General features: G+C 36.0%; 1 protein-coding gene across 2 annotated transcripts in view; it reads left to right on the top strand.

Annotated features, from left to right (window-relative positions):
- The first annotated feature begins 718 nt into the window (after positions 1-718).
- The window catches only part of PDS5B (PDS5 cohesin associated factor B), a 153,517-nt gene continuing 140,728 nt past the window's right edge, over positions 719-13,507 (top strand). For both annotated transcript variants that reach the window (XM_027835114.1, XM_027835113.1), the window contains exons 1-3: positions 719-805; positions 1,511-1,637; positions 7,053-7,256. In XM_027835114.1, the coding sequence (XP_027690915.1) occupies positions 1,530-1,637; positions 7,053-7,256 (312 nt within the window). In that variant the 5' untranslated portion in view covers positions 719-805; positions 1,511-1,529. The remainder of the gene's footprint in view (positions 806-1,510; positions 1,638-7,052; positions 7,257-13,507) is intronic.

The raw sequence follows: 13,507 nt of genomic DNA, 5'->3' as shown, positions 1-13,507 counted from the left end.
GAATTAAGGAGAGAATAAGTTGTAAGATTGTAAGTAACTTTTAATAGATTTCGCTGTCTTTTATTTATTTATGCTCTTATGAAAAAGGGGGAGAAGTACTCAGAGGCATGTATATTCTTTGGACCAGTCACTAAATCTTTTTGGGAGAGTGAAGAAATGAAGCTTTTTCCTTACCTGTAAAAATGAGGGATTTGATCTAGGTGATCTTTTAGCTTCTGTCCCCTTAAATTCTATGACTGACCTTCTGGCATGACAACATATTATGAGAAATTAGAGTAGAAATGAACGTCTTAGAGGTTGGTGACACTTTTGGAATTCAGTAGGAGAATCGGTGAGGAGTGCATTTCTGCATAGGCAACTTGTGTTAGTAAGAGTATAGAGGTGGAAAAAGGTATAGTTGGTTTAGGAATGGTGAGTGGTCCAACTGTTCACAACCATATAGAATATTTGAAAAGGATTATTTGTGAGACAAGGCAAGAAAAAGTAGGGTCAAAGAACTTTGTTGGCACCAATAAAAGCAGGTTGGCCACAAAAGAAGGAGATTTGGGATTAGGTAGTCAGAGTAACCAAAATTATTTAAATTTTGGGTAAAACTTTATAAAATAATTTAAAAATAACTTTAATTGAGGTCTTTTGTTTTTATATCACCTGCATTTCCTCATATATCCCTTCCCCTTTCCCTCCTAGAAAACCAGCCTTTATAACAAAGGATGAAAAAGAGGGGGAAAAAAAGTTCAGCAAAACTCACCAGCATATTGAACAAGTCTGAAATTATATTCAGTGTCGCCCCACATCTGCAACAAGGGTAGGGCTGGGGATAAAATACTTTCTCATATCTCTTCTTTGGGGCCAAGCTTGGTCATTATAATTTTTCAGTCGTCAGTTTCAGTCGTTTTTTGTTTTTTTCCATTTTCATTGTTATAGTCATTGTGTATATTATTTTCCTGGTTCTACTTCACTTTGTACCAGTTCATTTTTAGTCTTCCCATACTTCTTTGTATTTATCATATTAATTATTTCTTATAGCATAGTAATATTCTATTATATTCATGTATTCCAACTTCCTTAGCCATTCCTATAGATTAATTTTTATGCACCTCATTGTATCAATAACAAATTTCAAATTAATTTAGGCAAGTTTTTATAACTTAGACAATAGCTGTACTTTAATTTGTTTCTGATTGTGTTTTCCTCAAGAATATTTTATAGGCTTATTATTCCCTATTAATTTGTTTCATGAATCTATGACTGTAAAGGAAACAAAAGGGGAGGAGGGGAAGGGAAAGGGAGTAGGAGTTTTCCTGCTCAGGAGGTGGGGAAATTAATGAAATTACAGTGGGGTTGTGGTGGGGTGTGGTTATGATACCTTGATGTTATTAATGTTCAGGAGTTATAGAGCAAGATTTTATCGGGGTGTGTCTGTATTGGTAATTCTTTGTCCTGTATCATATAGTTAATAATTTATATGTGAATATACAAAACGTACCTTAATTTTTTTTTCTTGTTTTAGGGTTGAAAATATTTCAATCATGGCTCATTCAAAGACAAGAGCCAATGATGGAAAAATTACTTATCCTCCTGGCGTCAAAGAGATCTCAGACAAAATATCTAAAGAGGAGATGGTGAGACGGTTAAAGGTTAGTACTGTCTGGCTATATTAAAAACCACATTTATGTTTATTTTGTATTTTTTGGGATTGGACCTGTGATATCATTGGTGTAAAGAATTCTCTGTGGGCAGACTCCCTCTACCAATGTAGATAGGTACCTGCTCTATTTCAGAGAGTTGCAGAGAACATTAAGGAGTTAAATGGTTTGGCCATTATGAGTCAGGTGAAGGACTTGAATGCCAGCTCTTATTGATTCTAGGACTTGAACCCCAGTTCTTACTGACTCCAGTCTCTTGGTGACCTCATCAGCTCCATGGATTGAATTATCATGTCTGTGCACATGGCTTCCAGATCTATATATCCAGCCCCAGTTTCTCTTCTGAGCTTGAGTCCTGTATCAAGAATTGCCTGTTACACATTGAACTGGATATATGTTAGTTACCTCAAACTCAGCATGTCCAAAACAGAACTCATTATCTTTCCAAAAATTCACCCCTTTTCCAAACTTTCTTATTATTGAGATCACTCCCATCCTTCCTGTCACCCAGGTTCTCATTCTTTCTTTCATCCACAACTCCTTTCTTCACATATACAATAGTTGGAGCTCCACAACCTCTCTTGGGTATGTCTCCCTCTTCCAACTCATACAGCTACCACTCTGGTTGAGGTCCACATTACCTCTCACCTGGACTATTGCAATAGTTTTCTATTTGGTCTTTCTACTTCTTGTCTCTCCTCGCTCTAGTCTGCCCTCTCTGCAAAGTTGTCAAAAATGATATTTCTAAAGTGTAGCTCTCACCACGTCTTCCCCCGTACTTAATAAACTCCAGTGGTGACTCCCTGTACCTCTAGTATAAACTATAGACTGTTTGGCATTTAAGGCCCTTTGAAACTTGGCCTTTTCCTACCTTTTCTGTTTATTTACTCATTACTGTCTTCCATGTTTTCTACAATTCAACCATTCTGTCCTACTTATTATTCTTCATGATGCTCCGTTATCCATCCTTCTGCCTTTTCGCTGGCTGTCCTCTTTTCCTGTTCTCACCCCCTATGTAAACTCCTCCCCCCCCCTTTCCTGGAATTCCTGGTTTCCTTTATACTCAGTTCAAGTACCAACTACTCTCGGAGCTCTTTCCTGGTCCTGACCTACAGGGCGTTAGGGCCTTCCTTTCCATAGTTGTCTTAGATTAGATTAGTATATATGCACATGTACTTCATTAAAACATAAGCTCTTTGAAGGCAGGCTGTTATATTTATATCCCCAATACTTAGTACAGAGCTTGGCATATGATCAGTGCTTAATAAATTCTTGTTGATTGCTTGTCTCTCTCAGTAACCATTTATTTAAGCACCTTATATGTGTAAAGCTTTGCTCCAAGCACCAAAAAGATAGGGATATGAAGTATTCATATATATATTGAGATAGCTTGTTGGCACAGTAGATAGAGAGCTGACTTGAAGTCAGAAAGACCTGAATTTGAATACTGCCTAGATGTAGGACTGTAGGCATTTCCTTTAACCTCTCTTAGCCTCAATTTCTTCATTTGTAAAATAGGAATAATACCACTACCTACTTTCTAGGGTAGTGGTAGTGAGGAACAAATGAAGTAATGTATATAAGCTTTATAAACTTTAAAGCACTATAGGAATGCTCATCACCACCAATACTACTACTAGTACAACAACGACGACGATGATGATGACTACCACTACTACCACCACCTTCACTGTCAGCATCATATTTCTAGAGCATTTTTTCATTAAAATTAGATCAGTAATCAGTTTAGAGTCTCTGTTTGATAGTCTCTATCCATTATCTCTACCACTGCATCTGTGCTCCCTGAAAACAATGAATTGAAAAATGGAGAGCAGTACTTTATCTCTGCATGGTATATTTTTATAACCAGAAGTGACTCTTAATATGTCATTGTAGCTTTGCATACATTGTATGTGCATAATGGCAACTAGCAGCAGGTAGTCTTTTTAATCAAGTAAAAAAGCATTGAATAGATTTAACATGCTAGCTTACTTAATTTACCAACATCTGTGTATGTTAGAAAGGCATTTCTAAAATTATTATTTAAATAGAGCTAAATGATGAAACTTGTTTATATACATTTTGGTAATTTACATTTCCTTTTATTAACATAAACCCAATCTATTGATACTCTGCTAAAAGTAGAGCAGCCAAGAAGTTCTTGATTTGCTTTCTTGGCAATTTTATTATTCAGAGTGAAGTGAAGGAGGGCGATTATTGCTGTTTTGTACTTGATTTTGACCAGCAAGTAGGAATGACAGAAACCTCAAGAGTAAGTGACCATGCTGTCATAGAGTTTGACAGATGGGGAAATACTAGATAGCGTTTGATGCCTTGCTCCCTAGGCTCTGGCTGGATAGATTTCCGAATTCAGAGAGAAAAGATAGTTGGATTATATGCTCTAAGATTAGATATAGCAGGTTAGTTTAAGAGATTAAGAGATGCTTTCAATAATAGAATTCTAATTACAGAAGTGCACATGGTTTTATTAAAAAAAGAAAATGGAGATCAATAAAACTACTGATACAATTGTCCAGGAACCTATATTTTGAAGAGATGCATATAGAAGACAGAGTACTAGGCTTGGAGTCAGAAAGATCTGTGTTTGAGTCATGCCTCAGGTACATACTAGCTTTTTGACCCTGGACAAGTCATTGATCTTTCTAAGTTTTTGTTTCCTCATCTGTAAAATGAGGGTGTTGAAATTGGAGACCTCCACTATAAATATACCATTTATACAGTAAACCCAATAGGTAACTGAGGATGAATATAAAGTTACACATACTTGTAAGAATAGCATCAGTAGTATCTAAGCTGAGAATGAGGTACAGCTGGGGCGTTGAATGCTAGTTAGCAAAAAAGGATTTTTAAAGCTATATTGGATACAGTAGGAAGATCAAGTGGAATAGTTGTCTGAAGGTTGATGGTGTAAAAATAAAGGTTCTGAAGATGATGGAAAGAAGGCAAAACTGATTCCTTGGGTTATAAGCTGCCATGGGAAAGAGAATTATCTTTTGCTTTACTTTTTTGGTTTTCTCAGTTGCTTTTTCTGTAAAATGAGAGAGTTGTACAGGATAATCTTTAAAGCCCCTTCCAACTCAAAATCTTTGATCCTATAATCGAACTTGTTGTTTTCCCGGAATGTGGATGATTTACAAAGACTGAAACTCACTACTTATTATATGCATTCTTGCTATATAAATATTAAAGTCTGTGAACGATAGTGGCATAGAATGAAAAGGCATGGATGAAATCGCAATCTTTCCCATTTAGGAGTGATTCCCATTGAGAGAATAGATCTATTTACATAGGAAAGACAGGCTTGTAATAATAGTTCATTTATTTTGTTAATTTTCCATAATTTATGCTTTACTGCTGTTTAAACTAGCCATTTAGAGAAAACTATAAATTTGTATTTTTTTTAGATATGTACAAGTATGTTTCACCTTTAATAAACTCTTTAAAATTTTGTTTTAGATTGTTATTTCATGTTGGTACATATATCATTGGAGGGTTCATCACCCTCTTTGACTAAGGTACCAGGCTTGAAAGGTTGCCTTGTTATTCATGCCATTATCTAGTATTTAATCCTATGCTACCATTCTTGTAGCTGCCTGGGTGTCCTAGTGATAATTCTGTAAGCAGCCAAATTACTTTTCATCTGAAGAATAGCTCTAAAATAGTCCAATGGAGACACCTAGTACAAATTTGGGTCACTTCTGCTTAGGCATATACTAGTGAGTACATACCTCTTGATACTATATTTTGTCTTTTAGTTTGGATCTGTGATTTTATTGGTGTAGGGAACTTCAGTGTGGAAGTTTCCATGATGAAAATTGACAGTTTCTTCTTAATTTAGTCTTAGAGAATTGCCTAAGAGAGTAGAGGTTTAATGGCTTACATATCTGGTATGTGACTGAGGCAGAACTTTAACCTAGGTCTTCTTGACCCTAAGGCCAGGTCTCTGTACATTGTACCATTCTATCTTTCCTCTTTGCATGTATACTTAACACGTGTGTGATGACCGTAAATGAAAAACGACCTGATAATATTTTTTGGTTTGCATTTGTAGCACCACCTAGTGGAAGCCAAGTAGGGGACCCTTTCATTTTAACTAGATATCTATAGATAGATAGATAGATAGATAGATAAATAGATAGATAGATAGATAGATAGATAGATATTTGAATATAAAATTCCTATAGAAGGGGTAGGGGATAAGAGAAGAGGGGGTGACAGAAGGGAGGGCAGATTAGGGGAAGGGGTACTCAGAATACGTGCCATCTTGGGGTGGGGAGAGGGGCAAGATGGGGAGAAAATTTGAAACTCAAAATCTTCTGGAAATGAATATAAAATTCCTTTAGCTACAAGATTCTTTTGATTCTTCTCCATAGGCTCTTTGTGAACAGGGAATTTATTTACCTTTCTTTGTATACCTAGTGAGTAGCATTGTGCCTTATACGCAGAGATTTCATAAATGTTGATTGACTGACTGAATATATGCTAAGAACATTATGTCTAGCATTGTTTCGATTCTGGTCATTGTAAATAATTATTCTGGGATTAAATTAGATTCGATGTTCCTATGCCCTTAACAGCATTTCTTGTGGTTTCAAACCACTTGTTTTATTATGAGGTAATGCTAGAGAAATATAGTTTTGTGTAGCTTTTTGATTCTCTTTTCTCTGCTACATAAGACCCTGTTATATGTTATATTGGGGCAAAGCAATGGGCTGTGTAAACCAGTGTGCTATCTATACATCATTGAGGTGATATGGTAGTTACCCTTCATGACAAAGGGAATATACTCTCGGCATACCTAACCTCTTTGCAACATAGATCTATCACACATACATTTCTTTAAATGCTTTTTTTGTCCCTTTTAAAAAATTGTTCTGTAGACTTCATTTTATTTGGGGGGGGGGGGGCTTGACAGTCCAAATGGGAAGCTAGATTATTATAATTTATTTTATAGTGCATTATTTTCCCTCCCATTATTTAAGGAATAAAGATGTTAAGGTGAAAAAAATAGTTATATGTTTGGAATATGTGCTCAATATTCACAAAAACAAAACAAAGCATAGAACTCTTGGTTCTGGAAGTATAAAATGTTACGAGTTCTTTCCTCATAACCAATTCATGAATCTTAATCTTTTGAACAACCCCAATCATGTTAATGAATTTGAAAGAACTTCCTGAAACTTTATTCAAGTATTGAATGCTGCTATATATTGTTCCTTCAGTATTTGTATAAAAGTCCAAATATATTTAATTATTTCTAGTTTCTGGAATAAAAAGGGAATGACATGTATTGATTATAAACAATGTAGTCAGTGTTTCTTAGCGAAACAGAATTTTACATGAAAAGAACCTTCTTAATTTGATTGAGATTTTATTTTTATGTAGATGGTTGTAAAAACTTTCATGGATATGGACCAGGACTCTGAAGAAGAAAAGGAGCTGTACCTAAATCTTGCTTTACACCTTGCTTCAGATTTTTTCCTCAAGCATCCTGATAAAGATGTTCGCTTACTGGTGGCATGTTGTCTTGCTGATATTTTTAGGATTTATGCTCCTGAAGCACCTTATACTTCACCAGACAAACTGAAGGCAAGTATGATGTATCTTAAAAACTTCTTCCAAGGTTGATGTCATGTTGTAGCTTGTCACAGGTAAGGACTTTCTGTTAGAAGTTTAGTTGAACCTTTTAATTAAAAAAAAAAAGTCAGCATCAGCAGAGCTAATCAGTTTTTGGCCTTTGAGTTGTTTTTATTTAAGGTATGACAGTAACTATCAAAGTAGGCATTAAAGAATTTGATATTTCTTAGAGTGCTGTTATGCTTACAAAAGCCCTTTGTTTCTTCTTTTCTTCAACTCATATTTTGAGATTTGATTCTTTGAGAAGCTTTTTTGGAACCCTACGGTAAAACTTAAGTTAGTATAATGCATTACTTCTGTAACTCACTGTCAGCTACTTCTTAAATTTTTTTTTATTATGAAAAACAAAATCACCAACAAACATGAACACTTCTGTATGCAAAGGTGTCCAGAAAAATTGAGATTATAGTTGAAACCATGAATCTGTTAGCTTCCATTTTAGAGATAGGAGGTAAAGACTGGACCTGTGATTTCCTTGATATGAAAAACTCCCTCTACCAATACAAATCAGTACCTTCTTTGCAATTTATGGTTTTTATCTAGAGCAGAGGTGTCATATGTGTGGCCAGCAATGGGCTAGATTGTGGTGGTAACTCCTGAGTATAACTTGAACCTTATTAAAATTTGAGAAATATTTAATAAAATAAAAATGCAGTAGAACATAAATAATGTTAATAGCTGTTTTTGTAAGTTAATATGCTATCCCCAGATATCCTTATGTATGGTTCGTGGCACTGTTTTCATTTGAGTTTGACACCACTGGTCTAAAGCACTAAAAGGTAAAGCAGTTTGCTCATTCCTATAGCCTATGTGTGTCAGAGGTGGGACTAGAATCTAGATCTTCCTGACCCCAAGGCTGGCTTTCAACCCAGTGTAACATGTTGCTTCTTTTGAAAAAAATACCTCTGTTGTGTGTGTGTGTGTGTGTGTGTGTGTATGTGTGTGTGTGTGTGTGTGTGTGTGTGGAAATAAATATAACATGATTGTACCAGTATTTCCCTACTTGTCTGTGTCTCTTTCCAAGCTTTCTTCTGCTCTATTCTTTATATTTTAAAAATATTTTATTGATGCTCTTTTTTCTCATCACAGTTATTGTTCTGCCTGTTCCTTTGTTTCCCTGAATAAAATCTTCTCTTGTTAATAAAAATATAGTCAAGCAAATGTTTCTACTGTAATAGTCATATATGTCTCATTCTGCACCAAGAAGAAAAAAGGCACGCCTACTTCTAAGTCTTAATTAGTCATGGCATTGATCAGAGTTTTTAAGGCTTTCAAAATTGTTTTCTTTTACAATGTTGTGGTCATTGCATAAAGAGTTCTCCTGGTTTTTCATGCTTTTACTCTATATTAGTTCAAATAATCTTTCCTAGATTTCTCTGAATCCATTACTTTCATCATCTGTTACAGCACCATAATATCCTATTACATTTATTTGCCACAATTTGTTGAGCTGTTTCCCAGTTAATGGGCACACCTGCCTGTTTCTTACAACAAGTGATGCTGTATATATATTTTTAACATGTATCCTTTGTTTCATCTTTTTGGGGTATATACCCAGTATATGTTGGGTCGAAGGGTATTTACAGTTTAATGATTTTAGGGGTGGACTTCCAAATGACTTTCTAGAATTATTGTATTAATTCATAGCCACAAATGTTAGTGCATTCGTATTTCTGTCTTTCCACAGCCCTCCAATAATTGTCATTTCCTTTTTCTGTCATATTAGCCAATCTGATAGATCTGGGGTGGTGCCTCAGAGTTGTTTTAATTTGCATTTCTCTAATCAATAGTGATTTAGAGCACAGCTCCTTAAACTTTTTCTACTCTAGACCCCTTCAGCATTTCTTCATATAATTATAGATAGCTTTGATTACTTCGTCTCAAAACTGCCCATTCATATTTTTTGATCATTTGTCAACTGGGGAATCACTTGTATTCTTATAAATTTGACTCTATATATTTGAGAAATTAGGCCACAGTAAACTTCTGAAGGATATATGACCAAGATATAAATGGTCGTATCATAAACAAAGAATAAAATAGAAGGAGATACCCTTTACAACTCGGGATAAGGTAAGGCTTCTTAACCACACAAAAGATGGAGAGGAGCACAGGAAATAAATAAATGGACATTTCTGATTACATAAACTGACAAGTGTTTGTGCAAGGAAAGGCAATACATTTAGAATTAGAAGGGGAAAAGTTAACTGGGGAAAAATTCTTCAAAATAAATTTATCTAATAAAAGTTTGATATTCAAGATGTACAAATATATAAAAAAAGTCATTCCCCAGTAGGTAATCAAAGGATGCTAATAGGCAGGGGAAAAAATGAAAACTATCAAGAACCATATAAAAAATGTACCAAAAGAAAAACCACTAGAGAAGTGCAAACAAGAATTCTGGAGAGTAATTTGGAAATGTGCCCAAGAAGCTATAAAACCATGCCGTACTCTTTCACCACTACTAGGCCTGTATTCCAAAGAGATTAAAAAAAAGGAATAAGACCTGTATGTACAAAAATACAGCAGCTCTTTTTGTAGAGGCAGAGAATTGGAAATTGAGGGATTTGGAGAATGGTTGAACAAGTTGTGGTATGTGTTTGTGATGGAATACTGTCATAAGAAATGACGAGCGGAATGTTCTCAGAAAAACCTAGAAAAACTGATGCAAATGAAATGAGCAGAACCAGAAGTTTGTACGTAGTAACAGCAGTATTGTATGATGATTAACTGAATGACAGCTTTTCTCAGCAATAATAATTCAAGACAGTTCTGAAGGGCTTTTGATGAAAAATGTTATCCACTTCCAGAGAAAGAACTGGTGGAGTATGAATGCAGACAGAAGCATACTTTTAAAAACTTTATTTTTCTTGTTTGTTCTGTGTTTTCTTTCACAACATAATTAATATGGAAATATGTTTTGCATGATATATATAGCCTATATCAAATTGCTTGCCTTTTCAATAAGGGCAGAGGGGAGGGAGGGAGAAATTTTTAAAAAATGTTGAAAATTGTTTTTACATGTAATTGGAAAAATGAAATATTAAAGAAACTTACTGAAATAAGTGTAAGATTCTAATTTCAAATTCTAATTTTTCTCAGGCTTATTTTCACTACCTTTTCTTTGAGATTAAACTTAGGAATTCTCTTGAAGATAATTCTCTTGAAGATACTTCTACTCCCATATTTTGAAATTATATTCATTATTTAAAATTTGAATGTCTTTTTATAGAATATCAACATGATTGAATTCTTTAAAATATGTTTAGGTGTCATTAGAATGTGAGCTCTTGTTGAAGGACTGCATTTTATCTCTTCATCCCTTGTGCATAGTATAATGCCTTGCACATCATAGACATGTTTTATATTTTGTTCACTTGAATTGAATGAAACATTTAAGAAAAAGCTGAAATATCCACATGGATTTTCTAAGAAATAATTGAGAGAGTTTTATGAAAAATTAGAACTATTATAGAATGAAGAAATTTTTAGAGACAACAACGTAAGCTGCGTGGGGAGAAAATTCCTGAAAAATGGAGGAGAGAATTGGGCTTAAGTGATCAACTAGTGCTGTCAAAAAGAATTGAAGGCTTTGATAGGCAAGCTAGAAGTAAAATGAGGAAAAAAAGAACTTTGTTTTGTGAAAACTAAAGGTGATAACTGATATTTATAAAGCACTTCCAACGTGTGAAAGCATTTTACCTGTTGTCTCATTTGAGCTTCACTAGCGTTCCCTTTCCGTTTGTGAATTCTGAGATTCTCTTATCAGATCATCTTTTGTCATTCTGTCTTTCTCTTTGCCTTAACACCTAACCCTTTTTTGTCCTCACTGTGACCCTTCAAACTTACCATGCTTGACTTCTTTCCTAGGCCATCACCCTTGTAATATCTCTACTTTCCTCCATTTCCTATTTTGACTCCCCTGGTGAACCAGTCCAACTCTATGCTGCCCTCTTTTTGTTGACTTACTTTACCAAACTTTAGCCTTGGATTACTTCCACCATCCACTGTCTTTGCTCCCATTCACGTGCTGCTGAATGAAGCTAGAGAAAATCACAAAACCATATTGACTAGGTCCCCTACAAGTTGATGTCAAATAATCTCAACTGGATCCTCACTGTGGCCTGGCAGTCCTTTACACTTCCCTAATCAATTTACAATCACTACAGAGTCTTTTCCAAACCTTTTCATGCCTTCTCTAACCTTTGATAGCTTTCCCTTCCCACACCCACTCAGCTAAGGACTTTGCCTCACATTTTCCTGGAAAAAAAATATGGAGGCTGTTTGCTGAGAGCTGCCTCTTCTCCTCTCCTCATCTCATCACTCAGATGCCTTCTGCCATGATCTCTGCCTTCACTCCTACATCACACAGTATGTTGGCAAGGCATATGCCTCTCTACCTGTACAAGTGATCCCATTCTATCCTGTCTTCTCCAGCAGATTGATTGTCCCCTCTGTCATCCCACTCTCCCACTTGTCTTTACTACTCCCTGTCTCTTGGTCCTTCCTTACTGTCTACAAACAGAGAAGACAGCAAGGTGGGCACAGTGGATAGAGCACTGGGACTGGTGTCAGGATGACTTGTATGATCTTGGGCAAGTTATTTAGCTTCTGTTTGCCTCAGTTTTCTCATCTGTAAAATGAGGATAATAGTAGCACCTGCCTCCCAGAGCTGTTGTGAAGATCAAATGAAATGACATTTGTGAAGTGCTTAGCACAGTGTACAGCCTGGCACATAGTAAGTGCTTAATAAATGCTTATTTCCTTCCTTTCTTCCTTCTTACCAACATACCATGACTTCCCAATCCTCAAAAAACCTTCACTTGATCCAGTCATCCCAATTAATTCTCCTGCCATATCTCTGCTCTTTCTCACTAATCTCCTTGAGAAGACTGTAATCAATTGATGCTTCTGTTTCCTTTCTCCTTACTCTCTCAAGTTCCTACAGTCTGATTTCTGATCTCATCATTTAACTGAAAATACCCCCCTTCAAAAGTTACCAGTGATCTCTTAACTGCTAAATATAATGGCCTTTTCTCAGGCCTCATCCTTCTCTGCAGCCTTTGACACTGTTGATCACCCTCTTCTCCATGATATTCCCTTCTTTCTAGGTTTTTGTAACACTGTTCTCTCCTGCTTCTTCTATTCTCATTCTCAGTCCCCTTTACTGGATCTTCATCTAAGTCATGCCTGTTAAAGGTGGGTGTCTCCCAGCACTCTCTCCTGGGCCCTCTTTTCCCTCTATACCATATCAGTTGGCGATCTCATCAGCTCCCATGAATTCAACTATCATATCTTTGCTGAAGATTCTAGAATCTACTTATTTAGCCTTAATCTCTCTTGACCTTTTGTCTGACATCTCCACGTGTCTATTGGCTTTCCTGATCTGGATGTCCTATAGTAGATGTCTTAAACTCAACCTGTCCGAAACTAAATTCATTTTCTTTTCCCCCAGAACCCTCCCCTCAACTTTCTTCTAATACTGTTGAGGCCACCATTATCCTCCCCAGGATCTGCAACTCCACACTCTTTCTTGGCCCTCACATCCAATCAATTGGCAACTCCTGTCAGCTACCTTCATTACATCTCTAGAAACTCTCCCTCCACCCCACTTTCCCTTAGTCTTGCCCTTTCGCTCTGGTTTCAGTCTTTAATACCTCCAGCTTAGACCATTTCAGTAGCTTGCTGGTTAGTGTCTGTCTTTCTGACGTCTGTTCCCTTTCCAGTTCATTCCTATTCAACTGTGAAAGTGATTTTCATAAAGTGAAGGTCTAACTATGTAACCCCCCCTTTCCTCAAAAAACTTTAGTGGGTTTCTGTTACCTCTTTGATTAAATATATGATCCTCTGTTTGACTTTTAAAGCCCCTCATAACCTGGTTCCTTCTTACCTTTCTATGTTTCACTTAGGTTTTATTTCCCTCCATTTACTCTGCTAGCCAGTAACACTAGTCTCCTTTCTGTTCCTTGGAAAAAAAAAATATTCTTATGTCTTGACTGTCTTTTCATGGTCTGCTACCCATCCCTGGAATCCCCTCTCTCCTTTTCTCCATGTTCTGGTTTCCCTGGCTTCCTTCAAGTCTTAGCTAAAATCCCTGTAACATACGCTTCACAAGAAGCCTTTACTTGCCCTCTTTAATATTAGTGGTTTTGCTTTGAAATTACCTCCAGTTTATCCTGTAAATGTCTTGGTTTTATACATAG

This window comes from Vombatus ursinus, unplaced genomic scaffold (genome assembly GCF_900497805.2).
Source record: "Vombatus ursinus unplaced genomic scaffold, bare-nosed wombat genome assembly UNPS02014813.1, whole genome shotgun sequence".
Classification (NCBI taxonomy): domain Eukaryota; kingdom Metazoa; phylum Chordata; class Mammalia; order Diprotodontia; family Vombatidae; genus Vombatus; species Vombatus ursinus.
The sequence above is the reverse complement of the archived record's forward strand: the minus strand, read 5'-3'. Positions and strand labels throughout refer to the sequence as shown.